The 27,335-nt window shown below is 63.4% G+C and overlaps 2 protein-coding genes across 3 annotated transcripts in view; one reads left to right on the forward strand and one right to left on the reverse strand.

Annotated features, from left to right (window-relative positions):
• Positions 1-161: 161 nt before the first annotated feature.
• The window catches only part of LOC103823113 (dedicator of cytokinesis protein 2-like), a 49,056-nt gene continuing 21,882 nt past the window's right edge, over positions 162-27,335 (reverse strand). For both annotated transcript variants that reach the window (XM_030239135.2, XM_050973875.1), the window contains exons 29-53: positions 10,555-10,653; positions 10,347-10,441; positions 9,624-9,702; positions 9,423-9,523; positions 9,253-9,311; positions 8,962-9,110; positions 8,708-8,793; positions 8,041-8,197; positions 7,643-7,683; positions 7,413-7,503; positions 7,211-7,330; positions 6,574-6,663; positions 6,373-6,477; positions 5,767-5,908; positions 5,096-5,177; positions 4,909-4,993; positions 4,664-4,750; positions 3,864-4,040; positions 3,444-3,527; positions 3,227-3,364; positions 2,476-2,561; positions 1,938-2,088; positions 1,573-1,681; positions 973-1,106; positions 162-883 (exon numbers count right to left, since the gene is read on the reverse strand). In XM_030239135.2, coding sequence (XP_030094995.2) covers positions 794-883; positions 973-1,106; positions 1,573-1,681; positions 1,938-2,088; positions 2,476-2,561; positions 3,227-3,364; positions 3,444-3,527; positions 3,864-4,040; positions 4,664-4,750; positions 4,909-4,993; positions 5,096-5,177; positions 5,767-5,908; positions 6,373-6,477; positions 6,574-6,663; positions 7,211-7,330; positions 7,413-7,503; positions 7,643-7,683; positions 8,041-8,197; positions 8,708-8,793; positions 8,962-9,110; positions 9,253-9,311; positions 9,423-9,523; positions 9,624-9,702; positions 10,347-10,441; positions 10,555-10,653 — 2,637 coding nt within the window. In that variant the 3' untranslated portion in view covers positions 162-793. The remainder of the gene's footprint in view (positions 884-972; positions 1,107-1,572; positions 1,682-1,937; positions 2,089-2,475; positions 2,562-3,226; positions 3,365-3,443; positions 3,528-3,863; positions 4,041-4,663; positions 4,751-4,908; positions 4,994-5,095; positions 5,178-5,766; positions 5,909-6,372; positions 6,478-6,573; positions 6,664-7,210; positions 7,331-7,412; positions 7,504-7,642; positions 7,684-8,040; positions 8,198-8,707; positions 8,794-8,961; positions 9,111-9,252; positions 9,312-9,422; positions 9,524-9,623; positions 9,703-10,346; positions 10,442-10,554; positions 10,654-27,335) is intronic.
• Positions 22,447-27,283, forward strand: LOC108963283 (protein INSYN2B-like). Its single transcript, XM_018923153.3, has 2 exons — positions 22,447-24,063; positions 26,850-27,283. The coding sequence occupies exons 1-2, from the start codon at positions 23,969-23,971 to the stop codon at positions 27,076-27,078; spliced, it is 324 nt and encodes a 107-aa protein (XP_018778698.1). The 5' UTR covers positions 22,447-23,968; the 3' UTR covers positions 27,079-27,283.

Genomic DNA, 27,335 nt, shown 5'->3' on the forward strand with positions numbered 1-27,335 from the left:
TGTCTGGGAGCACAGCCTGGCTTGGGAAGTGACCACTGGGCCCTTCCCTGCTGCACAGGGGTGACTCCCTTTGCTTTCGGGGTGGTGCCAGCTGGGGATGAGCCCCTGGGTGGGCTGTGGGCAAGCAGGGGTGGGTGCTGGGGCTCACACAGGTGCCTGGCTGATGTGTTTGCCCTTTATTAGCCGTGGCTGCTGTGCAGAGGTGGGAGCTGAGTGTGGCATAGCCAGTCAGGGCAGAGACACTTGCCTGGTGCAGGTGGCAGGTGTGGGCAGAAGAGGTGACACTGCAGAGTGAGGCTGCCAGGGCCTGTGTGCACACCTGGCTGGCTCCTGTGCATTGTGGGCCAGGAACGTGTCCTGGTGCTGCAGGATGGGTGGGGGAGCTGTCCCACGAGTGGGGAGCAGGAATCACACAGAAATGCCACTGAGGAAGTCACTGCTCCTGCCACTGGCACAGTCCATGGGCAGCTCGGGTGGAGGGAGGGGTGTCCTCATGGCTGGGAGGGCCTGCAGGTGTGGGAGCTCAGCATGGCTCCAGAGGCATAGCAAGCATCCAGGGCCAGGTGGGTCCCAGCCCCAGGGGACATCTGAAGGGTGGCAATAGCCCAGCTGGTGGGACACAGGGTGGCAGTGCCTGGTGCACACAGGGACTCTGCTCTGGGTATCAGTGCTGCAAGAGCTGCTCCAGCAGGTGAGAATCAAGCAGGGCTGTGGGTCCAGCAGCTGGCTGGGCACACGGGCACTCTGGGCAGGGGTGGCCCCTGCAGACAGCACAGCCGGAGGTGGCAGCAGGTCATAGCTGTGACAGTCGCTTGGACTTGGGTGGTGGCAGTGGCGGTGACTTGAGGCTTCTGTTCCCATCCCCTGTCGGGGATGTGGACGCCTGTGAGCAGAGAGGGACATGAGGGGTGGGGGGACTGGGGGCCAGGGCCAGCCCTGAGTGCCTCCCCTGCAGTGCCTCCCCTCCAGTACCTTCCCTGCTGCTGCAGCATCGCTCTGCTCCAGGAAGGTCTCGTACACCGCGGGGCTGAACTTGCGGGGCAGCGGTGGCAGCTTGGTGGCACTTTTCACACGGCCACCAAAGCCAGTGGGAGACAGGGACGAGCCTGTGCAGGCAGGAGAGGAGAGATGGAGGCTCAGCCAGCCTGGGGGGGCACAGGGCCCATCAGTGTCCCCAGGGCTGTAAGTCCCCAGAGCTGTCAGGGCCAGCGGTTCTGCCTATGGAAGTGTGGCAGTGCTGGGCAGAGGGGACAGAGGTGCCACGGGATGTGAGCCCAGCCAGGAGCAGGGGGCTGGCTCCCACCAGGAACAGCTCTTGGCACCAAGACCCAGTGGCACAAGGTCCAGGATCAATGGCTGCAGCCCTACAGGGAGTGTTCAGCAGGGGGACATGCTCCCATTCTGTGCCACCACGAGGGGATGAGGGGCCCTGTGCTGGGGTGGTGTGGGAGGGCACAGCCCTGCTCGTGGGGCTGTAGGGACGCTCAGGAAGGTGTTGGGGTGGTGTGGGAGGGCACAGCCCTGCTCGTGGGGCTGTAGGGACGCTCAGGAAGGTGGCCTGGCAGGTTGTACCTGCAGTGCTGGGCTGAGCAGCAGCAGCAGCTTGGTTTGACGGGGGCTGTTTCCTATCAGCGCTCAGGCTGCTCTCGCTCATGTTGTAGGAGAGTCTCCATTTCTCGTCCTGGAGCACAGAAGGAAGGCTCAGCACCTCGGAGGGCCAGGCTGGATGGCAGCTCCTGCTGAGTGTCCAGCCTTGTGCCCCTCCAGCCCCTGCTCCTGCCCTCCCTGCAGCAGGGGCTGCCACCAGCCCCTCGAGGAGTCCCATCCAGGCTGGGGGCTGGTGCTGCAGGCAGGGCCAGGAGCTCTGGGTGCAGCAGGACACCCAGAGGGGTGCGAGCAGAGCCTCAGGGTGGCTCCAGGGCTGTGCTGAGCATCACCTTGGGCTCTGGCAGCTCCGAGATGGACTGGCGTGCATCCTGCCGCCGGGACCCGAAGATGGCGCTGGCGCGGCTCTCCCTGCGGTCGCTCCTGTGCTCCGCGCTCTCAGAGGGGCGGCGGGCAGGCTTTGGGGTCGGGGGTGGCTCCGTGCTGTGGGGTGACTGGGACAGGTGAGGGGCAGCAGGGGAAGGAGGAGCAGGGCTGTGCCATGGAGCGGCTGGAGCATCACTGGGAGCGGCTGTGCTCGGGCATCAGCTCCATCCACAGCAGAGCTCAGCAGGGGAGGTTTGGGGGACAGGAATGGATGGCTCAGGTGACAGCAGAGGCCAGGTGAGCCTGGGAGCTGCACATGGGGTGTCTCTCCTCCATGCCCCCCATAGGGACAGGGCTGAGATGCACTCGGTATGAAGGGAAGGTGGAAGGGCAGAGGACTGGGGAGGTGGGAGAAAAGCAGCTGGGCCAAAGTGAGGCAGGCTCAGGAGGAAGGACTGAGGAGGATGAGGGGGGATGACCAGCACTCCCCAGTGCAGCACTTGCCTGGCTCCAGCGTGGCTCAGCTGGTCCCAGTCAGGTACCCAGGCTATGGAGCGGGGTCGGCCACTCCGCCGGTCCTCAAAGAACATCTGAGAGACAGCCAGGAGGCATGAGAGGGCAGAGCCTCCCCAGTCCTTCCCTGGGCACAGCCAGGGCCATCAGTGCCCTCTCTGACCAGCCCTGCTTCTGTGCCAGTGCCAGCCACCCCCAGCAGTGCTGTGTCCCCTCCCCTCCTGGGGGAGGCAAGGACCCTGAGGTCCCCCATGCCCAGTGGGAGATGTCGTAGTACTTTGTAATTCTCTGTATTTTTTTATCCCAAATGGCTTACCCCAGATTGTACCCCCTCCCTTTACCTGTGTAATCCCTTTCCATTGCTGAGATCATCCCCAAATCCCCACCCTGGCTCTCTGGCAACCACTCAGCATCCCATCCCCTCCATCTAGAACTTTCGGTCCAGGACATCGAGCAATTAGCCAAAGGCCAGGGGTCAACTCCCAAGTGTTTCTCCATACACTGTCCTAAATGTCCATCCCCCACTATCCATCCCTTAGGGTCACTTATTGGTTAGTAAAATGTTATTTACTTTAGGTTTCCACCTCTCCCAGGCTCTCAGCAGGAGGCCCCCTGAGGTGTAGGGCCCAGTACTCCTCACCTTGTTCCTGCCCCAGCTGTGGCCTCAGCCAGCTGCTCCCTGCTGGCTTGTCCAGGGCACTGCCCAGCCCTGCCTGCCCGTGCCCAGGGTCGTGGCACTCACCATCTCTCGCACCCCGTACTGAGCCTCCACCTTGGCCCGCAGCTGCTCGAAGCACTGCTCCATGCGCTCGTGGAAGGGCCGCAGGTCCTCTGTCACCTTCTGCCCATGGATCCGGATGCCCTCTGCCAGCAGGGGGATCTGTGGGACAATGGGGACTCGTGGGGCTCCCTGGCACCGGGCCCAGCTGGCCCTGCCAGAGGGATGCTGCACCTGGTACCTGCCAGGCGATCAGGTCTTTCAGCTTCTCGATCTTCCCTGCATCCTCAGGGTGTTCCTGCATGTAGAGCTCCTGGAAAAAAGCCTGCAACGACCCTCCTCAGTGCCACTGCCAGGCTGGCCCAGCTCACACAGCCTGGGGATGGCACCCCCTTTCCTCTCTGGGATCCATCTCCTCTCCTCCCTGGATGCCACCCCCTCTCCTCTCTGGGATCCCAGCCCTTCTCCTTCCATGCAATCCCAATATCAAGCCCGGTGCCTCTCTGATGGGAGCACACCAGTGCTGGGCACAGTGGCACTTCCAAACCCTTCCTGCTGTGTCCTCCCCTCCCCTCCCATCCCAATCCTCATCCCAAGGCTCCACACAGTGCTAGTCCTGGCTGTGCCCAGCTGTGCCCACCACAGCCTCTGCATTCCTCACCTTCTCATAGTTGGTGAAGCCACCCATGACTGCAGGGTCCACGATGCCGTTGAGCAGCATGGACAGAGGGTTGATGGGCAGGCTGGGGTCGTTCTGGTGCCGGTTGATCTCACTCATGATTTTCTCGTTGGTTTTCATCATGGTCTCAATGGCATTTTCCAGGGGGGAGATGATGATCTGTGCACATGGAGGGGTCAATGCTGCCCCTCCTCGGTAAGGCCGGCAGGGTGGGCTCTCCCCAGCCCGGCAGGAGGGACCCCTGGGGCTGCACATCTCACCCCATGAAGCCCCTCAGACCCCTGGCACAGCCTGGGCGAGAGCTCCTGGGGATGTGCTGGCCATGCTGGTCCCTGCTCCCAGCACGGAGTCAACCCCATGGGCACGAGGCAGCAGTGAGGCTACAGGAGACCTGGGTAACCACTGGTGTCATTTTGGGGGTGCAGCTGTGTCACAGTGGGGTGCAGAGTCTGAGCATCACGGCAGACACACATGCAGCACTCATGCAGCCATACACCCTTGTGCCTGCAGCATCCTGTGACAGCCCACCAGGACATCCTGTGACAGCCCAGCCAGGGCACCCTGTGACAGCCCAGCCAGGGCACATCACATCTCCACTGCCATGGCTCCTGAGACTCCCTGGATGCTGGCCAAGCACCCACCACTGACAGAGGAGCAAAGCCCACACACTGTCCCTGCTGCCCACGGAGCATGGCACAGGCAGGACATGCTCCCCATCCCCAGCCTGAGCTCCTGGCAGTGCTGGAGAATCCCCCCCCTGCTGCCCCCAGCCCCCTCCTCACCGTGTCAGTGGAGGTGACAACGAACCAGCGCAGGATGCCAGGCAGGGGATAGGCTGTCCTGAAGGTTGTCCTCTCAATCCACATGTTCTGTGGCAAGAGCAACAATCACTCCCCACCCTTCTCCCATCACCCCTGGCTGCCCCATGGCATGGGGGCTCCCACCTCCATGGGCACAGGACCAGGAACCCTGAGCTCCCTGCAGGGCCCCCCCAGCTGAGGGTCCTGGCAGCTCCGCCAGCACTCACTGCAAATTCATTGTCAGGATCACTCGGGCCCCTCTTGAAAGGCCGTGAGTAGCTGAACCTCTGGACGTGGTTGGCTTTGTAGAAACTGTGTGGAGGGAAGGGATAGAAATGGGAGAGGACCCCCAGTGTGTCCCACCCATCCACCCACCCGCAGGGAGCAGAGCAGGGGCTCTGTGTGGACACTCACTTGGTGATCTGCTCCGGGATGCTGCGGCCCTTGAGCCGGACCTTGGCCTCCTCTGCTGGCTGCACGGTGAAGCACTGGATGTCTGAGGGAGTGAAGGAGCCACAGGCACACACTGCAGGGCAGGGCTGCTGGGGACAGGGGCTCCAGAGCCCTGAAGGGTGAGCCCCAGGGGGACAGAGAGGCATTTCAGGAATTGCCACACGGAGAGGGATGGACAGAGACCAAGCCACGCTCCCAGCTGTCACTGACATATTTTCTGAAAAACACCTTTGCTAGGATTTTTCTCTTGAGAAGCTGAGAAGCCTCAGAAAAGAAATGTAAACAATAACTCTCTGATGGCTGTGGAATGTGGTCTGGAGATGGTTTACCAACAGGTGCATCTTGGATTGGTCTCATTTGAATTGTTTTTACTTGATGACCAATCATGGTCCAGCTGTGCTGGGACTCTGGTCAGTCACAAGATTTTATTATTCATTCTTTTCTAGCTTTCTGATGTCTCCTTTCTCTTTCTTTTAGTATAGTTTTACTATAGCATTTTTAATATAAAATAATATCATAAAATAATAAAGCAGCCTTCTGAAACATGGAGTCAATTTCTCATCTCTTCCCTCATCCTGGGGACCCTCAAACACCACCACACCCAGCCCTGTCCCTGTGCAGACAGAGGATACACTGCCCTGGGGAATCTGTGATGTCCTGGCCAGGGGGGGATGTGCTCTTCAGCTTCTCAGCATTGGGGAAGGGGCTCAGCAGCTGCATCTCAAAGTCCTCACGCCGCTCGTACTCCTTGCCCCGGTAGATGAAGATCTTGTTCTGCAGGGCCGGAAGGTGACAGCTCATCCCTGTGCCACAGAGCAGGGCCAGCAAGCCCCAGAGCACTGGGATGCTGTGCTGATAAGGCTCTCCTGCCAAGCAGGAGACATCCCCCCCATCCAGAAAAAAAAATCTCCCCAAACTCAGGAACTAGAAGAAACAGGAAGAAAGCACACAGAAAATCAGGATTGGTGCCAGCCAAGCAATGTCACTAAGGACAAATTTGGTGGCTTCTATGAGGGTATGGCAGCATGGGTGGATGGGGGGAGAGTGACTGGACTTGTGCAAACCATCTGACCTTTGGATGTCCCCTGGATGGGACAGATGCTGGGTAAGGAACAGGCTGGATGATGACACTCAGAGAGTTGTGGTGCACAGCTCCACATCCAGCTGGAGACCAGTGAGGAGTGGGGCTCCTTGGCCATGGAGGTGGCAGCTGTGGGGCTGCTCCTGGCTCTGCTTACCCTGAGGAAGGTGGGGAAGCCCTGCCCATAGTACCCCACGGCAAAGTAATCCGGGCTGGGCCGCAGCACCTTCAGGATCTTCTCATAGAACTTGGCTTCTCGTTGCTGCAGAGGAGAGGGGCAGGATGAGGGCAGGAGGGGGCCCTGTAGACCCCCCATTCCCCCCTGCCAGCAGCACCCCCAGCCCAGCCAGGCACCCACCAGGATGTCACTCAGCATCTCGTAGTCGAACACATGGCTCTCGTACTGCTCTGCCAGCTCCTTGCAGATGTGGATGGCTTCCTCCCACATCTGGAGGAGAGAGGGGTCAGGACAGGGCCCCCCAGTGCAGGGTGAACTGGGGAAGGGGGCACCAGGGGCTTCCAGCAGAGACCACCCTGCCTGTGGGAGCACCTGCACCCCTGCCCCCGTGAGGAGGGGGAGAAGGCTCTCCTGTGGGGACTGGGGGTCCAGTGGGCAGCAGAAGAACTTGGGTTCCCACCACCCCCAGCCCTGGAGCCCCCAGCTGAGCCCATCAAGCCTTTGTCCAGGGATGTCCAAGCTTCTGACCCCTGCCAGTACAAGGACTGGGCTGGGTTGGGACAGCATGGGACAGGGATGGGATGAGGATGGGATGAGGGACAGTGGCTGTGGGGTGAACTATCCAGCCCAGGCTCACTGCAGGCAGCTCCAGCCCTTCTGCAGCAGTGGGGAGGGAGGGGCTGTGCTGAAAATGGGATCTGGGAGCATGAAACAGGGGGGAATTGGTGGCAAGGGGGCCAGGCTTGACCTAAGCCAGCCCAGCTCCCTCCAGTTTTGGGGTTTCAGAGGCTGCAGGGTCTGTAGGGGTCACACTCACCTTGCCCTGGTCGAAGTATTCGATGATCTGGTTGTACAGAGCCTCCTTCAGCTGGCGCTGAGTGTGCAGGTGGAGGCCGTGTGGGCCTGGCACAGGGGCTGCATTCGACTCCTCTGACCACTGCACAAGGGATTGGGGACCTGTCACAGCAAGCCCAGGGGGCTGCCCCCTCCTGCCAGCCCCCCCAGCCCCCCGTGCCCACCGTGAGCAGCCGGGCGTGCAGCAGCAGCGTGTAGGCTCCCTCTGTGTAGTTCTCGTAGCTGATGTGCAGGTCCTTCAGCTTGTACAGGTACCTGGGGGTGACAGAGCCACGTGTGGGGAGTGACAGCACCATCACCCTGCCCCTCAGGCCACTCTGCCAAGCCCATGGCACTGGGAATGCCCAGGAGCCCCCAGCCCAGGTGCTGCTGGTGATCCCAGGGCTGGGCTCACCTGATGTACATGGCCTGGCGGTCGATCTCTTTGTAGAAGTTCTGTGGAAAGGCAGATGAGGCTGTTTGAGTGGCACCTAGGGGTGGCACATGCCACAGCCCCTCACACTGTCACCCTCTGAGTCACGGTGCTGCCAGGACTGTCCCTACACAGGGATGGCCATGGCCCTGGGCAGCTGCACAGTGATGTGTGACATCCAAAGAGATGCCAGCTCTGGCACCACATGCACCCCCTCTCTGCTGTGCCAGGGGCACCGTGGGAACTTGGGGAGATGCAGGGACAAGCATCTCTGGGGACCTGGGGAAGCACAGGAACAAGCCCTGGTTGCCCCAGGGAGCTGGGGACATGGGGTGAGCCCTGCCAGCCTGAGGGAGCTGGAGCAGGACACGAGGGCTCACCAGGAGGTTGACGGTGCAGCTCATGCTGTAGGTCTTGTTCTCGTCATTCATGACAGCCCTGTAGTCCAAGAGCCTCTCCAGGAGCTCGCTCACCAACCTCACAAAGTCCTCCCCAGGCTTGGCCAGCTCGGGGTGGCTCTGGCAGCAGCTCAGCAGGCTGGGGAAGAGAGGGGGCCATGAGTCCCACTGCACAGCCAGCTCTGCAGGGCTCCCACCACTGCCCTGCCCAGCAGCAAAGGGCAGAGCAGGGGCATCACCTGAGGCAGGGGTGACTCCTGGGGCAGGAGATAACACCTGGGGCAGAGATAACACCTGGGGTTGGGGTAATTCCTGGGGCAGAGATAACACCTGGGGCAGGGGCATCCCCTGGGGCAGAGATAACAACACCCGGGGCAGTGGCATCACTTATGGCATAGGGTAATTCCTGGGGCAGGGGTGTCACCAGGGACAGGAGCATCACCTGCAGCAGAGGTAACACCTGGGGCAGTGGCATCACCTGAGGCTGGGGTAATTCCTAGGGCAGAGATAACACCTGAAGCAAGGGTATCACTTAAGGCACAGGGTAATTCCTGGGGCAGAGGCAGGCTGGCTGGGCCAGCAGAGATGTGCAGGGGACACACGGTGGTGCCCTGGGAAGAAGGTGACAGGGATGTCACTGCACACTCACATGCTCTTGAAAAGCTGCATGTACTGCTCGTCCCCCCGGCCGCCCTCCACCTCGCTGTCCAGCCGGCGCAGGATCTCATCCTCAAACTGCAGAAGGGGACGAAGATGGGCAGAGCTTGGAGCAGCCCCTCCCCAGAGACCATCCCAAAGAGCCGGTCCCGTCCCCGTTCCCAGGCCACGCCACTCCCCTGCTGCGGGTGGTTGGCACAGCCTCCCAGCCCATCCCGCTGGCCCCGGAGCAGCCCCGGCCCTGACCCGGCTGAAGCTCCCGGTCAGGCGGTGCTCGCAGAGCATCATGTCGAAGAAGATGGGGATGGTGGACTTGCGCAGCTCCAGCTCCGGCACCAGCGTCATCTCCAGGATGGGACCCACCATGCCCGGGATGAACTCGATCTTGCGCTGGCCTGGGAGGACAGGGAGGGCTGGGGGGGGCAGATCCATGCCCAAAGCAGCAAAACCCCCCTCGCCACACCCACTCTGGGGATGGTTCTGACGGACATCAGCCCACAGAGACCCAAAACTCCATCCCTGCACACCGTGGCTCACCGAGGCTGTACCACATGTCCCGGATGGATGCTCCGATCGTGGCTCTCATGTCCCCGTACCTGCCGGGACAGAGGGACAGATCGCTCTGCAGCCCCGGGTGTGCCCAGCCCAGCTGGCTCATCCCAAAATCCCGGTCCTCGGGGCAAGGACCGGGCAGGGTGGGGACTCACTTGGCCAGGATACTGTTGCGTTTGGCCGGGGAGAAGTTCTCCAGCTGCAGGGAGTCCTGGGTGAGGAAAGCCACGGCCAGGTGGAAATAATTGTTCCAAAGCTGCAGTGGAAGCAGAGGGATGAGTGCCAGGCTGGGTGGCACAGTGGGGTCTGCTCCTGACCCACCTGGCCCGAAGCAGGACGGAGGCAGTGCCACCCACCTGCAGCTCGAAGTCGCTGTTGCTCAGGAACATCTCGGTTAAGGTGGTGGCGAAGTGGTTGATGGCACGCAGGAACTCCCTGGGGACAGTGAGCACGGGCACTGAGGGAGGGCAGCACCAGCGTGCCCAGTGCCCAGCCTGGTGTGCCCACCACCATCACACCGAGGGAGCGAGGTCCTTTCTGCCCCCCAAACGCTGCCCAGCACTGCGTGTCCAGAGCCTTGCTCCAGTGCCCACCTGCCCCACTGTCACTGGGATATTTTCTGAAAAATCCTCTTTGCCCAGGATTTTCTCCTGGCAAGCTGAGAAGCCTCAGAGAGGAATGAAAACAATAATTATCCGATTGCTGCTCCTGTGCTTGCTGCTTTGGAATGTGGCTTGAACATTGTTTACCCACTGCTGAATGTTTGATTGGTTCCATGTGAATTATTTTTTCTTAATGGCCAATCACAGCCAACTGTGTCAGAATCTCTGAGTCAGTCATGGGTTTTTGTTCTTCATTCTTGTTAAGCCTTCTGATGTATCCTTTCTCTTTCTTTAGTGTAGTTTTAGTACAGCATTAACATAACATAACATAAAACATAACATAACATAAATCAGCCTTCTGAGAACACGGAGTCAAATTCTCATCTCTCACCTCATCCTGGGGACCCTCCCAAACACCACACCCCACAGCACCCCAGGTGCTCACAGCCACCCCGTGGTCCCTCCCCAGCCCCTCACCGGTTCTGCACCATGTTCATCACCACCCAGTCACCAGGATACACCGTCTTCCCAATCAGGTCCTTGAAAAGGATAAAAGTCTCCATGAGGAAGTCCTGCAAGGGAGGGACAGAGGTCAGGAGCCGTGCTGGGCTGCAGTGCCCTCCGGAGGCTGCTGTGAGGGAGGTGCCGGTGCCAGAGGGCCCCTGTTGCCGCGGGCAGCACTCACCATCAGCTCAGGCCGGGAGGAGAACGCCTGGATGTAGGTGCTGTAGTGGTCCTTGTCCATCTGGCTCAGGATGGTGGCCATGCAGGCCACGTAGTGGCTCTGGGGGACAGGAGCTGCTCAGGCCCTGCTGGGTCCTGCAGCTGCACTGTGGAACAGGACACTGTCCTCGTTCCTCCAGTCAGTTCATAACCCAGAGCCCCAGCTGCCTTGGGCTCTGTTCACCCCCACCCTCCCTGGTCCCTTCCCCAGATCCCTTCTCCTGGCCCCTTCATGTTTATCCCACTCCAGGGATGGGAGGGCTCCTGCACCCACCACAGTGCCAGGGGAATGGAGGAGTTATTACAGAGCAGTGCTGAAGAACCTCTGTCATTTCTGAGATAATTCAAGGCCATCTGTGGGTTTAAGGGCATTTTAAAAATAGCAAGCAGGTTCCTTCTGGAGTGTCTCCAGTGCAGGGTCCCAAACTGAGCCCTTGGCTCCACTCCAGGAGGAGGCTCCCAGCTTTGTAGCAGGACAAGTGGAGTGTGCACCAGCAGGATGCTGGCCAAAAGTGTCCCAGAGACACATCCGAAGCTGCGGGAAAGGGCAGCAATTCCTGGGCTAAGAGCATCATCTGGCATGCTCAGGGGGAGCGATGGCCCTGCCGTGCCCCGGTGCCACTGGTGGAGTTTTGTGGGTGGCTTCAGGTGCCAACCCATCCCCAGAGACTGCCGTGCCTGAGCCCTGTGAGGGCAGCACCGGGCGCTGGGCACCGCTGCTGCCTTTCCATCCCTGGCAGGTCCGGCACTGCCGAAGGTCCCTCCTGGATTCCAGCGGAGTATTCCCGCACTGCAATTTCCCCATCGCAGCCCCAGGCCAGACCTTGCCAAGCGCACGCAGACCCAAGCGGACTGCTCGGGGAGGGATTCGACCGCTGCTGGTGACCGAGGGCTCCCGCAGGCAGCCCCGGGAGCTCCTCGGGATGGGGCGTAGCCCACCGAGGGCTGCAGCGGGTGAGCAACGAGCGCCCACGGCCAGCCCTGGCTACGAGGGGTTTGCGGGGACTTCTCTTGCGCAAAGCAAACGGATCGAACCCCAAAATCTCCCGCTCCTTCGGGAATCCATGTGGTGCCCCAGCCCCGCGGCCGCCCCGTGCAGCAGCACCGGCACGCCGGGGGCCCGCGGGACCGGGGCGCGCCAGCACCACCCCGCCCGGGCAGCGCCCTCCCGGTGCGGGACCGGGGCTCCTCCCGGGCTCCGGGGCTCGGCTCCCGGGCGCGCACCCCTTGGCGGGGCTCCGCCCCCCGCCCCGCTCCGCCCCCGTCGGCTCCGCCCCGGTACCGGCGAGCGCGCGCCGCCCCGCCCCGCCCCGCCCCGCCCCGCTGAGCCCCGCGCCCGCCGCTGCCGGACCCGCGCCGCCGCCGCCGAGCACCAGGTATCGGGCGGGATGGGGAGGAGGCTCGGCCGGGGAGCGGGGCGGCGGCCGGACCGGGTGCTGCGGGTATCGGCCCTGCGGCGCCTGCCGGTACCGGGACCCTGGGCGGCCCCGCGGCCGGGGCGTGGGAACCCCGGGGCCAGGAGCGGCGACACGGTGCGGGGAGACCCGAAACGGGGACTGCGCGGCGGTGCGGGGACCCCAGGGGCGCGGGAGCGGCGCGGGTACCCTCGGCCCGCGGGATGCGCGGGGGCCGGCGGGGCCGGGGCGAGGAACCGAGCTGGGCTGGCGAGGGGGATCCTCGGTGTCCCCGCATCCCCGGGGGTCGCGACACCTCCCTGTCCTCCCCTCTTTGCTCCCGGCGAGCAGGAGCTGCCCGGGGAACTGCGGGAGGCACGGGGACGGTGGCACCGAGCACCGAACATCCTACGGCGGGCACCGTGCGCCGAGCACACCGAGCCCCCTACGCTGGGCACCCCGCACCGAGGCGGCCACCGGCTACCGTGGCGGGTGTCTCTGGGGGGCACAGCCGTGCCGGAACGATGGCACGGTGGGTAGCCTATGGAGGTGCATCTGTGGTGGGAGCTGCTGCGTTAGAGGGGCCGAAGACCCCCAGGTCGCGCCGCGGTGCCGCAGCCTCGCCCTGTCCGCCCCGGCCCGTGGCCGCGCCGCTCGCTGGGTCGCTGCGTGCTCTGGGGAGCGGCCGGGCGGGCTCATCTCCGCTCCCCCTCGTTAGGAACGCGTCCGTCAGCCGGGGCTGTGCCGGGTGACACACGCACACGCAGATCCAGGGATGTCACTTTCGGTACCGCGCGCCGCCGTGACGCCGGCCGGGGATGGAGAGATTCAGCCCACGTTGCTCCCGGCAGCTCCGCGCCCAAGGCCTTGTGTCCGCCGGAGCGAGCCCCGGGCAGTCCCGCGAAATGGGGGTGCTCCGGTCCCTCCCGGGGTGCTCCGGTCCCGATCCTCCCCGCGGGAACGCACGCAGACCCCGCCGGAGCTGCGGCTGCCGGCGGCCGTGCGGGAGAGGGGCCGAGGTCTCCGCGGAGCCGCTTTCGTGTCGGGAGCACGAGGTGGACACGTATGAGTAACCACCGGGCCCCGGCTGTGCCAGCGCGGGGACATACGGGGACATCGGTGTCAGCTGCTCGCTCCTCGGGGCACGGCGTGCCCAGCGCCAGCGGCGATCTCCACGCTCGGCCCTTCCCGGGGCTACGGGAACGAGCCCCTCGGCACAGCCGCGGCGGCAGGGGACGCGGGGACCTCCGGCTGCGCTCCCTCCCGGCGGTGCTGCCCGAGGAGCGGGGCCGGGAGCAGCGGGGGGGACCCTGGGCTGAAGATGGCACCTCCGGCCCTTCCCCGTGTCCCCTCTCCGCAGGGAGCGTTCGTCCTTCCGGCGCGCTCGGAGGAGTGGGGTGGATTTCGTCGCAGAAGCTCCTTTGGACTGAGGTTGTCTTCTTTACAAATGATAATTATTGTAATTACTTAATAGCATGGTGGCATCCAGAGGCCACAGATAATGAGCGGGTCTATTCCTGTCCCTGCTAACAACACTCCTCCGGTCCTACCCAGCGCCGCGGGCAGAGCCGGCCTCGCCTGTTTGGGGAGGTGCTCCCTATGGTCTGGGCCGTTTGGTGGTGGGGAAACTGAGGCACGAGGCGGAGAAAACACTCGCTAATTCCCAAATTCCCCCGGTAGCCAGTGTTGTCCAAAGCACACGGAGATAAAGGGGGGCAGGCTGCTCGATGGCATTGAGAATGCACTTAAAGGCAGGAATTTGTATTCTGGAAGGACGTTCCCAGCGCTGGGAGCTGCAGCTGCAGAGGCCGTCCTGCTGGCTGCTGGCACTGTGGGGGCTGCCCCAGGGGGTCCCTGCTGCACCCAGGACCGAGCCCCCCGAGCCTGGACCAGGGTGTGCAGGGGCAGCTGGGGCGGTGCAGGAACTGCTGGGTGGTGAAGCCTTTCCAGCTTTTTCCAGAAATGTGCTCTGGGGACAGTTGGTGGCTTTCTGATGCCATTTCTGGCCTGTGAGGGAGCCCACGGAGTCCTTGTCGCCCAGGGTCCCCTGGCTCAGGGATTGCTTTGCATGCCAGGGCAGGTGGGCTCCAGAAGGGTGCCCAACCCCTTCTCCAGAGCTGAGACATCCTCCCTGGAGAGTGCAGGGCTGTGGGGGTCTGCAGATGAGCTGGGTCTCCTGTGGCCAAAAGTCTCTGGGCCGTGTTCCACTTCCCTTGTCCTGTCACTGCTGCAGGATCAGCCCGTGCTGGAGATGCCAGCAGAGCCCTGGGGTTTGGTGCGGGGCACCAGTCGAGCTCTCTGGGCTGGATCTCCATCACAAGCATCTTCCCAGGTCCGTGTAGCCACACAGGGCATCCCCAGGCTGAGGAGGAGCAGGATGGTATCGCCCAAACACCATTCACTGGGAAGGAAGCAGCCCATCAGGGTGTTCTTCCTCCTGAGGTGGTCTCTCCTGCAGCCCCAGGGGTGGCACTGAACCACAGTGCTGGCAGCAGCTCCAGGGATGCTTTCCTGCTCCTCCTTCCCTGGATGAGACCAGGGAAGCCTCGGGACACGGAACAAACTCCTCCTGAGCTGCTCCCGCTCTGCCCGTGCTCCCCCAGGCAGGTCACTCTACCTCTTCATGTCTCATTAAAGCAGCGATAGCAAAGCTCCTCTGCCTGGCAGAGAGGTGGGAACGCCAGCAGGTAGCACAGTGAACAGAGACACCACTGCCATGACAGCCGTATTAGCATCCACGGGAGACACAGGAATAATTTGGCTTCTGCAGCTTCTGAAGGCTCGTGCAGAGGCTTTGTACTCCCGTCTCCCTGACCGTGTGCAGCTCCATCTGCAGCAGCAGCACAATGGAGGGGAGCGATGGCAGCGGGGCTGGTGACCTCTGTGTGCCAGGAGGATGTCACTGCTCCTTCCCCAGCCCACGGGATCCCCTCCATGGGCATGAGCCATGGCACGTGTAGCCAGGCCAGCCAGGAGCCTCGGTGGCCCCAGAGAGGAGTCCGCAGGATGGCTGTGGGTGCTGGCACCGTGGGGAGGTGGGTGGTGGGGGCTCCCTGCCCAAGCCGGGTGCCAGAGCTTCCTCCTGGGCCCCGTGGCCAGGAGAGTGACTGATGTTCCTGCAGAGCACTCCAGCCAGTGACCTACATAGGGATGAGTGCGGATCCCTCCCTCGTGTGAGCCACCGCTGGCACCGGGACCTGCGTGTCCCTGCTGCTCCCAGCACCCCTGGGGGGTGCTCGATGCTGAGCTGGGGGGACTGCAGGACACAGCCACCCCAGGCATGGCCCTGGTGGCAGGGACAGCGCCTGTGTCCTCGGCTGGGCCAGCCCAGGGCTCCTGGGGGAGCCGCAGCGGTGCTCGAGCAGAGCCTGAAGCGCTGCTGAGAGGGAGGGGTCAGCACTGCGAGGTCCTTCACGGACATGGGGAGCTGGCCTTGGGGACAGGAGCCGAGCTGGACTCAGGGAGAGCTGGGAATGTGGCTGGAGAAGGGGCCTCTCCTTGCTGGGGGCTGCGAGGGCTGAGCAGCGAGGAGGGAGAAGAGCGGCTTGAGCGGAAGCGCTCCGTTGGCACGAGTACAGTCGGATGTGAACGGGTGTGATTAAGTGCCTGCAGGAAATGAGAAGGGCTGTGAGGCTCCCAGCAGCCGGGTTCTGGAAGAGCCTCCAAGAAGAGAAGCATGAGGGCAGGGCATGAGCTGGCTTCGTGGTGGAGCTTCCTCAGCGAGGAAGCAGATTTGGGGTATGCAAGCTGCCCCAGGAGCTGCTCCAAGTCCTCCATCCTCGAGTCCCACACATGCTCTGATCCGAGAACAAACGCCTCGAGTCCTCCCGGAGCCAAGGCAGGATTAGGCTCTGCTGTGGAGTGATGTGTCATGAGCCTGGTTCCTGCCCCTCCAGCTCCTCATCTTCCAGTGCTGCCCCAGCCCACAGCCAGCAGCACCTCCCTCCCCTCTGCAGATCAGGAAAATCAGATGTGTTGCCCCACAAAGGCACTGCCCTGCGAGCAGAGCTGGGTCATTCACTTCTCTCCTCTGTGGTTCCAGGAGAACCTGACTTCCTCCCTCATAAATCTCATATCCTGGCTTCCTGTGTCCTGAGGAGAAGATTTATGTGTCTGCTCCGTTTTTCCCTCTTCCACGGCATTACCAGTAAGGGTGAGGGAGAGGATAGGTGGAGAAAGGGCTGAAGCTGGCAGGTAACTTGCCAGTCAGGGCAGTGAGAAGGAGGGCTCTGACCTCTGAGGTCAGCCCTGCACCATCAGAGATGTGTCCCATGATGCAAACCCGGCAGGTTTAGTGCCTCTTATTCACAAAATTCACCAGCCATGGCGGCCAGAGAAACCTGGGGCTGGGGCTCTCTGAGGGGTGTCCATGAGAAGAGATTCCTGATGTTTCCTCAGCTCCTGGGGTCACTCAGCAGAGGAGAGATCATTCCCAACTGTGTGAGCATCCAGCAGAACCCACTGATGCAGAACTCATGGCATGTCACAGTGGCATCACCTGCTTTCACCTGTACATCACCCATGTGACCTGCTGTCTCACCTTATCCATGTCCCTGGAGTTCCAACAGGAACCAGAGGAGAAAAGCACTCAGACCATAAAAAATTTCTGAGATGGAGGGTCCACCACTGTGCAAAACCTTTCCAAGCTGTTCCTGTGCCAGCTGGCCTCACTTTTTAAGGAAGTTGCTTTTCTGACATGCCATCATGCATTTCCAGCTGCCATGAGCAGAGCTTGGTGCTGCCACTCAGAGCCCCATCCTGCACATTCTCTGCTCCGTGCCCCTTGCCTGCCTCTGAACTGGTTTTTTTCCTTCCTTGCTCTTCATTTTCTCCCCTTTCCTCAGTTTCCCTGTGTGCTCAGGACCGTGGGATGGTTACGAGCAGAGACGTGCTGGTTAGCTGCTTTTAACCCACTTCAAGTGTGCCACTTTGCTTTTGGGATCATCCTGCTTTCTTCATCGAAATGTCAAATGCCTCACAGAAATCCGAGTGTGCTCTGCCGAGGCTTTTACCTCCCCTGACCAAACTTGGAACCTCATCAAGCCCGGCAGCAAATGGGTTTGATGAGCCGTGCTCTCCTCAGCCCCGTGCTGACCGGCATGGCTGCCTCATGCTGCCCTCCTTCACAGGGAATTAGTCAGGCACCAAACCCATCCCCCGGGCGGTTCCAGCCCACCTGCATCTCCCAGATCACCGTGCAGGGCTCTGTGGCTCCTTGTGCCACCCACCGGACTCTCCTGAGGTCGCCGTGCAATGATCACTCCAAGGAGGACCCCGGTGTCCAGCAGAGTGGAGCACCAAGGCTCCTGCTTTGGCTTCAGGTCTCTCCTGGAGGGAGGAGTGACCACAGCCCTGGGGTCCTGTTGGAGCAGACCTCGGGCTGTGGTGGGCTCATGACCTTGGAGGGGCTCCAGCAGCCCCAGGATTGAGGTGCTGAGCACCACTGCCCAGTAAAAGTGCTTGAAGTGTGGCAGGGAAGCGCTGGGTGCCAGGTGCATCTGAGACATCCTTTGGAGCCATCACCACAGTGAGTTCCTCGGGTTCAGGGACAGCCCAGGAGAGTCCATCAGTCCCTAGGCTGCATCCTGATCCCGCCCCACAACGGGGCTCATCATCCATGCTCGGAGATGCCGGTGTGCTGCAAACAGCGCCCGAGCGGGGCACTAAATCCAACCACAGCATGGAGAAAACGCAGGGATGCGTGGGAGGGTCCTGGCGCGGGTGTTTGACATCCTCAGAACTGTTCCCAAACGGAGTTGCTCCATGTATAATTTATAGGCTTCCCTTTGTCCTTGTGGCTCGTCTCTGATCTGCCGGCGGTTCGGGAAGGCCGAGGGTGCTCCGGCGAGGCCCCGCTGAGTGACAGCGCCGCGTTTGCTGCGTCGGCAGGGGAACGGCCCCGTCCCACGCTGCGTCAGCCACGGCTCGCCCCGGGCCCCAGCGCAGCATCACAGGGCTGCTCCTGCTTTTAAACCGTGCCAGCGGCGCTCCTGCCCCGTGCCCGGCCCTCGGAGCCGTTCCCAGCACCCATCGAGGACCCTCCGGAGCAGGCTGGCACACGCGGGCTCCTCTGGAGCGCTGGGCTCCAGATGTGACCAGCAGGTCCCTGTGCCCTCGGCGTGTTGCCCTCCCTCGTTGCCCTCTTGCTGCCAGGCACGCCAAGCTCTGGCACAAGGAGAGAGGTGATCCCACGTCCGTGACGGGGCCGCAGGGGTGGCTCATATATCGCGGATATCGCGGCAGACTGTGCCCAGGCCAGCTTAGGTGCCCGTGCCCCGGGCCAGCAGGGATGTGGCGAGGCAGGAAGCGAGGACGGGCGCCTCTGGCTCCAGCCCCAGCCAGCTCGGCTCGCTCCTCCGCCTGTTGCTGTCCATACTAACGAGCAGCCCCATCCCGTCCCTCGTCTCGTCCTGCCTCGCAGACATCTCCGGGTGTCTGGGCACGGCTCCAGGCTCGGGGAGGGAAGCGCCGGGCGGCGCGTGGAGCAGCATCCCGACGAACCCGGAGCGGGGCGTGCGGGGCCGGGGTGGGCGCGGGGAGGGCTGTGAGAGCCCCCGGCTCCGCTGGGTCAGCGCTCACTGCCGGCCTGGGCAGGCACGGGGCACCGGCACGCAGCGCTGGAAGTTTGGCTGTGCGGGCGCTGGGGACTCCGGGCTGCCCTGCTGAGTCAGCGCTTCGTGCCAGCAGGAACAAGGCAAGACAGGGAGGGGACCAGGGGGGTGTCTGAGCCGTGTGTCCGTCCGCAGTGAGGGCAGGGGGGCTGCGGAGCCAGCGAGGCTCCCGCCTAGGCGTGCGGAAAGGTGTGGGGACGCTGCGGGAGCATCGGGCTGTGCTCTGGGGCGGGGACCACGGGGATGTGGGACACGGGACACGGTGTGGTGCGACAAAGCCGAAGCGCTGCTCGCTGCGGCTGGAATCTCTGTCTTTGGCTAGGTCCCAAAACGAGCCGACGGCCTCCCCTGCAGCCCGGGACATCCCAGCAGGGCTCCCGGTGTGCCCCGTGCTCAGCTGCCCGGGCAGTGTGACAGGCCGGCGGCCCAGGGGGCACGGGGTGGGTGCTGGGGGTACGTCCGGGACAGGGCAGCGGAGCGGTTCGCCTTGCAGCTCTGGGGAGGAGGAGCCCTGCAGAGCCGTGCGGGAACGATGGCAGGGACGGGGACAATGACAGGGACCAGGATGATGGCAGGGGTGGAGATATAGCTGGGTACAATCCCCCCTGTGACCCCGGGTCCTGCCCCTGTGCCGCCTGTGAAGTGCTGCTGGTCTCAGTGACATCCCCCGGCCTCGCTGAAGGTTCTCCCTCCTGCTCGTTCCCATGTGACTGAAGTGACTCCTTGTCCCCAAGCCACTGTCTCGCCACTGCTCACAGAGCTGGTCCCCCATGCCTGCAGCCCAGCCAGCACCTCTGGTGCCCAGTCCGGCCCCAACCACACGTGACATGTCCCCTGTGTCACCCTGGCCGTGCCCTAGGCAGGATGGACCCCATGCCCATCCCGCCATGTCCCGTGATGGATGGGTGCCCCACGCCTTGCCCATCCCCCGCAGAGCTGGTGCCCGTGCCTGGCGGGTGTCCCACGTGTGGGGGGTACCCCGTGTCAGTCTGTCTGTCCCTCACGGACGAGAGCCCCTTGCCCTGGCCCCTGCCCTGCCCTCCCGCTGCCCGCGCCCCGCACACGAGGCACCAGCCCCGGCGAGGCAGAGCTATTTTTAACAGCTGCTTCTGCTTGATTTGAGCTGTGAACTCGGAACGTGTTTATGCTAAAGGGCTTTCTTTTCCCTTCTCCCTTTGTGCTGAGGAGGCAGCGCCGCAGATCAAAGCCTGTCTCTTCGCGTTTGCTGATGGTGGGCTGGGAGGGAGCCGAGGTGGGAGAGGCCGGCAGTTCCACGGGGACACTCGTGTCCTCGGGGGCCGCGCTGGCGTGGCCGGGTCTGACGCACCTCTCTTTGTCCCCGCAGGTCCGGGAGCCATGGGCGGGCACGGCCGGCACCGGGCGGCCCGCAGCGGGCGGCCCTGAGCCCGGGCGGCCGCGGCGGGACGATGAGCGGCTGCGGGCGCCGGCGGGGACCCGCGGAGCCGGGCACGGCTGTCGGGGCGGCGTGCCGGGGGCTGTAGGGCCGGGCGGCGGGCAGCATGCCCGGCGGCCCCTCGCCCACCTCCCGCCCAGCATCCCCTGTCCGTGGCGGCGCGGGATGAGGCTGCCCGCCGCCCCAGCAGCTCCGGGGACGGCTGCAGCCCAGGGCTCCGGCCGCCGGCGCTCGGCCCCCCGCGCCCCGCCGCTGCACCCCGGCCCCGCGGCCCTGAGCCATGGTCAGCCGTGAGCCCGTGCCCGGCCCGGCCCCCGCCGGCGAGGGCAGCCAGGAGAAAGCCATGACGGTGCGCTCGGTGCTGCTCAACCGCGACTCGCCCGACATCGAGAGCCGCCTCAAGCGCCGGCGCAACCGCACGCAGCAGGTCCGCTTCAAGGACCTGGAGGAGGCCGGCGCGGGGCTGGCGGACAGCCCCGGGCCCGCGGCCGGCCCCGGCCACAACACCCCACGTGCCTCGCCGCCCCCCAGGGACCCCCCTGAGCCGGCGGCTCTCCGTGCCTCGCGGCGCAGCTGGCCCCAGGCACAGCCGGGCTCGCTGACGCTGCCCATGCCCAGGAAGGCGTGCATGAGCACGGCCATCCAGACCTCCCCCAGCCTCCAGAAGCCCTTCCCGGCCCCCCAGCCCCGCAGCAAGAGCGTCTGCGATGTGGCGGAGGATGCGGTACCGCCCGCCGTGGCGAGCGCCCGGTGTCCGGGAGCGGCCGTGCCCACCGTGGCCAGCTGGGCCGTGCCCCCGCGGGCCCCCGGCGGCCTCCCCAGCCACGACCACGCCGCGGCCCTCGCCCAGCACGCCAAGGAGCGCCGCACCCCGCCACCGCCACCACCCAGGGACCCCCCTCCCCCTTACCAGGGCACGGCCGGGTGCCCCGCTGCCCGCTGCGCCCCTCCGGTGCAAAGCTGCACCCCCGAGCCCTGCCCGCCGCCCCCAGCCTGCGCCCAGCTCCGCGGGAGCCCCAGGGGCAACCACGGGGTCACCCCACGCCCGGCCTCCGTGCCCTGCGGCCAGCCCCGACCGCCCGCCGGGCACCGGGGGCTCGGCCGGAGCGACTCGGAGCGGAGCCTGCCCTGCGGCCGCCCGGTGCCCCCGTGCCAGCCCTCGCCGCACCGCCGGCAGCCCGTCCCCGCCACGGACACCCACGGCCTCCGCCGGCCACCTCAGGGCACCCCCCCGCGGGACCCCCCGCCCCCCCAGCACCAGCTCTGCGCCGCGCGTTGGGGGGGGCCCTGCTGCGCCTCGCCGGCCCCCGTCCCACCGCGCAGGGCTGGCACGGCTCGGCCGCCGCCACGCCGGACAAGACACCAGCCGCCCTCGGCACCTGCAGCCGGCTCCGCGCCGCCGACCCTGGGCACAGCTGGGCAGGACCCGAGGGGCCCAGGGAGCCGCCGTCCACGGCCCCACAGGGCCCCAGCGTGGGGACACGAGCGGCTGGGGGGGCAGCGGAGCCCCCCCGGCACGGACAGCCCTGCCCTGCCGCTGAGCAGCCCGACACGCTGCACCACGTCCAGGACCTTCTGCAGCTGGTGGTGGTGGCCAAGGGGCCAGTGGGACCACCAGCGAGGGCTGAGGACGCCCGGACATCTCAGGGAGAGGGCCCCCGGGGGCCCGGGGAGCAGGGGGACCTGCATTCCCAGCTGCAGTCCCTGGAAGGGGTGCTGGAGACCAGCCAGCAAACCATCCGGGTGCTGCTGGACGTCATCCAGGACCTGGAGAAGAAGGAGGCGCAGCGGGATGGGTGAGTAGGAGGGGACAGAATGGGGGACTGTGGGGACAATACCCCGGGTGCTGGGGATGGAGGATGGGGGACCCTGACAGAGATTTGGATGCTGCTGCCTGCTTAGGGTGTTTTTCTCTGAGAAACTCAGAGCTGCTGTCCCTGTGCACGTGGCTCCAGGTCTTGGTGCAAGGCCTCATGTGCCCATGGCATCTTGATTGTGCCCAGGGATAGAGGACGAGAGGGTGCTGGGTTCCTGCCCAGCTCTGCTGCAGCTGGTTTTTCCCTGGGTCACTGGGAGCAGGGATCTAGAGTGTCACATCCCAACAGCAGGCTTAGCCAGGCACCACATCCCTGCCCCATCCTTGGAGGTTCCTTTGGCACAAATCCATGGCTGGTGCACCCGTGATGGGTTTGGCTGCATCCCAGGGAGGTGCCCAGCACCCCCATCCTGCCCTGCCCAGGACCTGCTCCGAGGGGCAGGGAGTTCCCCAGGCCAGTGTTCCTTGGCCTCCCAAGCAGATTTGCCAGGTGGAGGAAGGTGAGAAAGGTGTTCTAGGTCAGCCCACCATGGCCTTGAGCTGAAATGCTTCAAACTCATCTCACATGAGGGCAACCACCAAACCCCCAAGAGGTGCCAGGCCTGGCATCCTCCTGTAAAATCTCTGGGGCTCGTTCCTGATGCCCAATATTGCCGTGATTAACCATTAAATCAGATGGTTTTGGCTGTGAGTGAAGCACAGGGAACATTGCCCCGTCTCACCCCTGGAGCACTGTCAGTGGGGAGAGACCCCTCAGGGGTCTGGGACACCTTAATTAAGACCTCAACTCCATTTGCTGCTATAGTCAAACAAGCAAGACACCCAGAGATAGGGAACCCAGGGATAGGAAACCACATCAAACATTATCCTGGTGTCCTTGTGCTGCAGAACAGCAGAGCCTCGTTTGCCACAAGTCAGATCCCAGGTGCCCACTGTGCACCAGAGCAGGGCTACCAGCCCTGAGACATCCTGGCACCAACCCCCAGCAACATCCCACAAAAAATTATACCTATAAAACATGAAAGAGTCTCCCAGGATGAGCTCTCCCAGCAGAGGGGGGCTGTTGTACAACGCCAGAGCCGCAGGCACACACACATTTACGTACCACACACACACACACATATATATATATGTATAAAGGGCCTCATGATCTAATTCAGGTGCTGGCAGAATCAATCCCCATTGCAATGTGTAATTTGGTGCATTAGCAGACCCAGTTTCTGAGGGCTGAGAACAACTGTGGTCAAGGTCGAGTAACAGGAGGAAGATTTCAATGAGGAAATGTGATGTTTATGTGGGACATGTTCTGTCAGCTGTGCCCCCAAAAATCCACAGCCCTGAAGGGGCCCCAAAGGGACCAAAAGCATTCACAGGGCTCCTTTTGGACTGAGAGGAATGAGCAGGGATCAGCAGTGCTGGGGTGCAGGAGGACCCCAGCACAGCCCTTGGGATTGGGGTGTCTCAGGGTTGGGGTCTGGCAGCAGCAGCAGAGACATGTGGGGTGAAGACCCCTTCTGTGGAGAGTGGGGGGGAGGATGCAGCAGCATGAGCTGAACCTGGGCAGGAATCAGCTTAATCCAAGTCCTGTGCACCTTCCTGGAGGAGGAGAAGGATGCTCTGGTACAAAAACATCAAAAAGATAAATTCCGAGTCTGGCGTAGGCTGGAGATTAGTCTGGAGCATCTTCCTGTGCCCATCTGCCAGGGCACTGCTGTGCCAGGGCAGCACCATGTGCCTTGTGCTCCCTCCATGGCACCATGTGTGGGGAGAGGTGTGGGGAGCCTTGGGATGAGGATTGGGATGGGAATGGGAGGGGAGGACACAGCAGGAAGGGTTTGGAGGTGCCACTGTGCCCAGCACTGGTATGATCCCATCAGAGAAGCACCTGGCCTGGTATTAATTGGGATCACATGGGAGGAGAGGGGCTGGGATCCCAGAGAGGAGAGGGGCTGGGATCCAGGGAGGAGAGGAGATAGATCCCAGAGAGGAAGAGGAGTGGGATTCAGGAGGAGATACAGGGAGAAGAGGGTCTGAATGCCAGGGAGAAAAGGAACTGGGATCCAGGGAGGAGAGTCCTGGCTGCTGGGGTGGGACAGGGGCAGCAGAGGACTCAGGCAGACCCAGAGCAGGTCTCCAGGCTCATGGCACATCTCTGTCACAGGCGCCACTCGTACCGGACCGGGCAGGACATCGCCAACTGTGGGACCTGCCGGGACTGTGCCTGCATCATCTACAGGTGAGGGCCAGCCCTGGCTCCCAGCACACCTGGGCTCTGCTTCCCTGCACTCCCAGACTTCTTTACTGGCTGTGAGGCAGGGAGGGTGACAGTCAAGCCCGCAGCTCCTGTCCCCATGTTGGTGGCACCCCAGAGTATTCTGAGTGTCTGGGCTGTCACTTGGGCTGGGTTTGTCCCTCCCTCCTCGCAGATCAGGATCAGCCAGGGTGATCTCCATGGAGGAACAGCATCTGGAAGGGGCTGCTCTGGCACCACGGCAGAGCATTTCTCTCCTGTAGCAGCAATCTATCGGGGAAGCCTCGCTAGCGGCTGCTGCGTGGGCTCGCTCCAAATCCAGGCTGCATCCTGTTGTCCCTGTGCCAGCTCTGCACAGATGCTGCAGATGGGCTCCTGCCCCTCACTATGGTTTGGGAACACAGGGCCCGGGCTCTGGGCCAGGGCGTGGAAGCCCCTTGCTCTGCTGCACTCTCTTCTCAGATCCCATTTGGGCTGTGGGAAAAGGCATCTCATGCCCTCCCAGCATTGTCTTTGGGGGAATTGGGAGGCTTGCAGTTTTGCTAAAGCTTTCTGCCCTTCCAGGCACCCCTGAGTGTCCTTCTGTCCCTCTGGCTGTCCCCTCTGCAGTGCAGGTGGCTGGCCAGGTGTGTTCCCATTTGTTGTTAATTAGGAGATGCTGATGCTGTTAGCACTGGGATGTGTAGGACACGGTGAGCTGGTCCCAAGCCATGCTCTGTGATGCCTGATCACCGTGGTGCACGTGTGCCACTGCTCTGCCATGGTCTGTGAGGACTGTGCCCCCTCCTTGGGGCACCTCAGGCTGGGGGTACCTGGCTGGGGTTCCCTCATGTCCCTGGCAGTGCTGCCTCAGCGCTCCTGCTCCCCATAATTGCTCCACACTCCCTCACTGTAGCTCTTGGGGGACTTCAGGCTAATTAGGCCTGACGAGTCTGTCTCCAGGCAGCATGGCAGTGGCACAGATGGCACATCTGGGGGAGGTGGCTCCCCAGAATAGCCAGGCTCCCATTGGGGACTCGCTGTGACTCTCACTGCCACCCATGGGATGAGGAGAGGCTCTGGGGGGACACAGAGTGAAGGAGCAGGAGCAGCACCAGACCCCAGGGATGGCCCATGGAGGGTATCAGACCTGCCTGGCCCTGTCCCACCTTAGGGTCCCACAGCAGTGCCAGCAGCCTCCCTGTGTCCCTGCAGGGGAGCTGAGGCTGCTCCCTGCTCTGCCCCCCCATTATGGTCTGCACCCCTCACCCTTTTCTCTAGAAATGGCTGGGACACTCCTTGTCCTCTCTAGGAGAGGTGACAGGAGGTGACAGGAGGTGTCAGCACGCCGGGGGGCTCGTGGGGCGCTCCCCGTGTGCAGGGTGGCAGCGCCACGTGGCCGTTCCCTGGCACACTCGGTGGCACCTCGCTGATCCGATGGGACATGGCTGGTGCCAGGAGATTGACGCTTTTTCCGCGAGAGGGAACATCGCAGCACGTGGCTGCCGGCAGCCAGCCCGCACCACAGGGTGCCTCAGGGACACCGGGGGCTGCGGGGACACCGGGGGCTGCGGGGACACCAGGGGCTGCAGGGACATCGGGGGCTGCGGGAACACTGCGGGCTGTGGGGACACCAGAGGCTGCAGGGACATTGGGGACTGCGGGGACACCGGGGGCTGCAGGGACATCGGGGGCTGCGGGGACACTGCGGGCTGCAGGGACACCAGGGGCTGCAGGGACACCAGGGGCTGCAGGGACACCGGGGGCTGCAGGGACATCGGGGGCTGTGGGGACACTGTGGGCTGCAGGGACACCAGAGGCTGCAGGGACATTGGGAACTGCGGGGACACTGTGGGCACAGCAAGGGCTGGAGGGGACAAAAACAACTGCAGGGACCTGAACTTGTGAGGACCCCGAGGGCTCCAGAAATCTGAGAGCTGTGGTGGCACTGTCCCCCTCACCCACCCAGACCAGGGACACCCTAATTTCTGCCTTGTTACCCACATGATGGGCAGCAGCAGAGCTCTCACCACTTCCCGATGCTGAAGCTGTCCCCAGCCATGGCCCCCGAGACACACAGCCCCTCTCCAGGGGGCTCATTGCTCACAGGGGTCCCAGAGACCCCCGGCTCGCCCCCCCAGCTCAGCACTGGTCCCCATCCAGACCGGTGTCCGGCTCCTACCGGCCCCACACAAAGCCAAGGCACTGCCAGGGGTGGGGTAGAGAATGGAGCAAAGGATGGGGCGGGGGAGAAGGACAAACACCACCCCAAACAGCCCGGGCACGAGGTCAGGCTGGCACTGGTCTGTCCCTCTGGCACAAGGGAGGCCGGGATGCTCCGGCGGGAGGTTTGGGAGGGATCCAGCCCCCCCTCGCAGCCCACAGGGGGTGGTCAGGGGCTGTCTGAAGGCACATGCGGCAGGATGTCCCCTCATAGGAGTGCACAGGGTCCCCAGGAAGTGTGGCCATGTCCCTGTGCCACCTTGGGAGTGCGGCAGGGCTCAGCTCTGGGTGATGTGCCCTGGGTGGATGAGTTCCTTGGGGGCTGTGCTGGGGACACTGAGCTCCCTGGGGGCTGGTTTGGGAATCTGAGCTCCCCGAGGGCTGTGTTGGGGACACTGAGCTGCCCAAGGGATATGTTGGGGACACTGAGCTGCCCGAGGGATGTGTTGGGGACACTGAGCTGTCCGGGGACGTTTTTGGGGTGTCAGGGGCTGTGGCAGGTGGGGGGGCTGCGACAAGGGGATGCCATGCTGCCCTCTGACACGGTCCCCTCGCCTCGCGTGCCGCAGCGTGGAGCACGATTTCCGACAGCAGGAAGGTCGCTTCCAGCGGGTGCTGAGCCACATCGAGGGCGACACGGGGCCGAGCTCCCCCCCGACGGCGCTGGGGGCGGCGGGGGTGGCAGTGGGGACGGCGGGGACCCCCTCACCGCCCAGGCAGGAGCCATCGCCCGTGTCGAGGCTGCCGGCAAAGCTGGACGTGAAGAAATCGCGGCGCAAATGCTTCTGGTTCCTGTGAGCCCGGAGCGCCGGGGCACCGTCCCAGCACTGAGCCCCTGCCCACCTCTCCTCTCTCCCTCCCTCCCTCCCACGGTAGGGTTTGGGTAGCACCAGCTTTTCTATTTTTAACCATTCCGTTGAACGCGGGGAGCTCGGGTGTGGAAAGGGCGAGGGGAGCAGCGGCTGTATTTAAGGAGAATTCAATAAATTCCAAGGAGACGCTATTTTTGTTACATCTTCTCCCGCCTGTGTGCTTCTGTTCTGGAGGAGGATGAG

Source organism: Serinus canaria, chromosome 4 (assembly GCF_022539315.1).
Source record: "Serinus canaria isolate serCan28SL12 chromosome 4, serCan2020, whole genome shotgun sequence".
NCBI lineage: Eukaryota > Metazoa > Chordata > Aves > Passeriformes > Fringillidae > Serinus > Serinus canaria.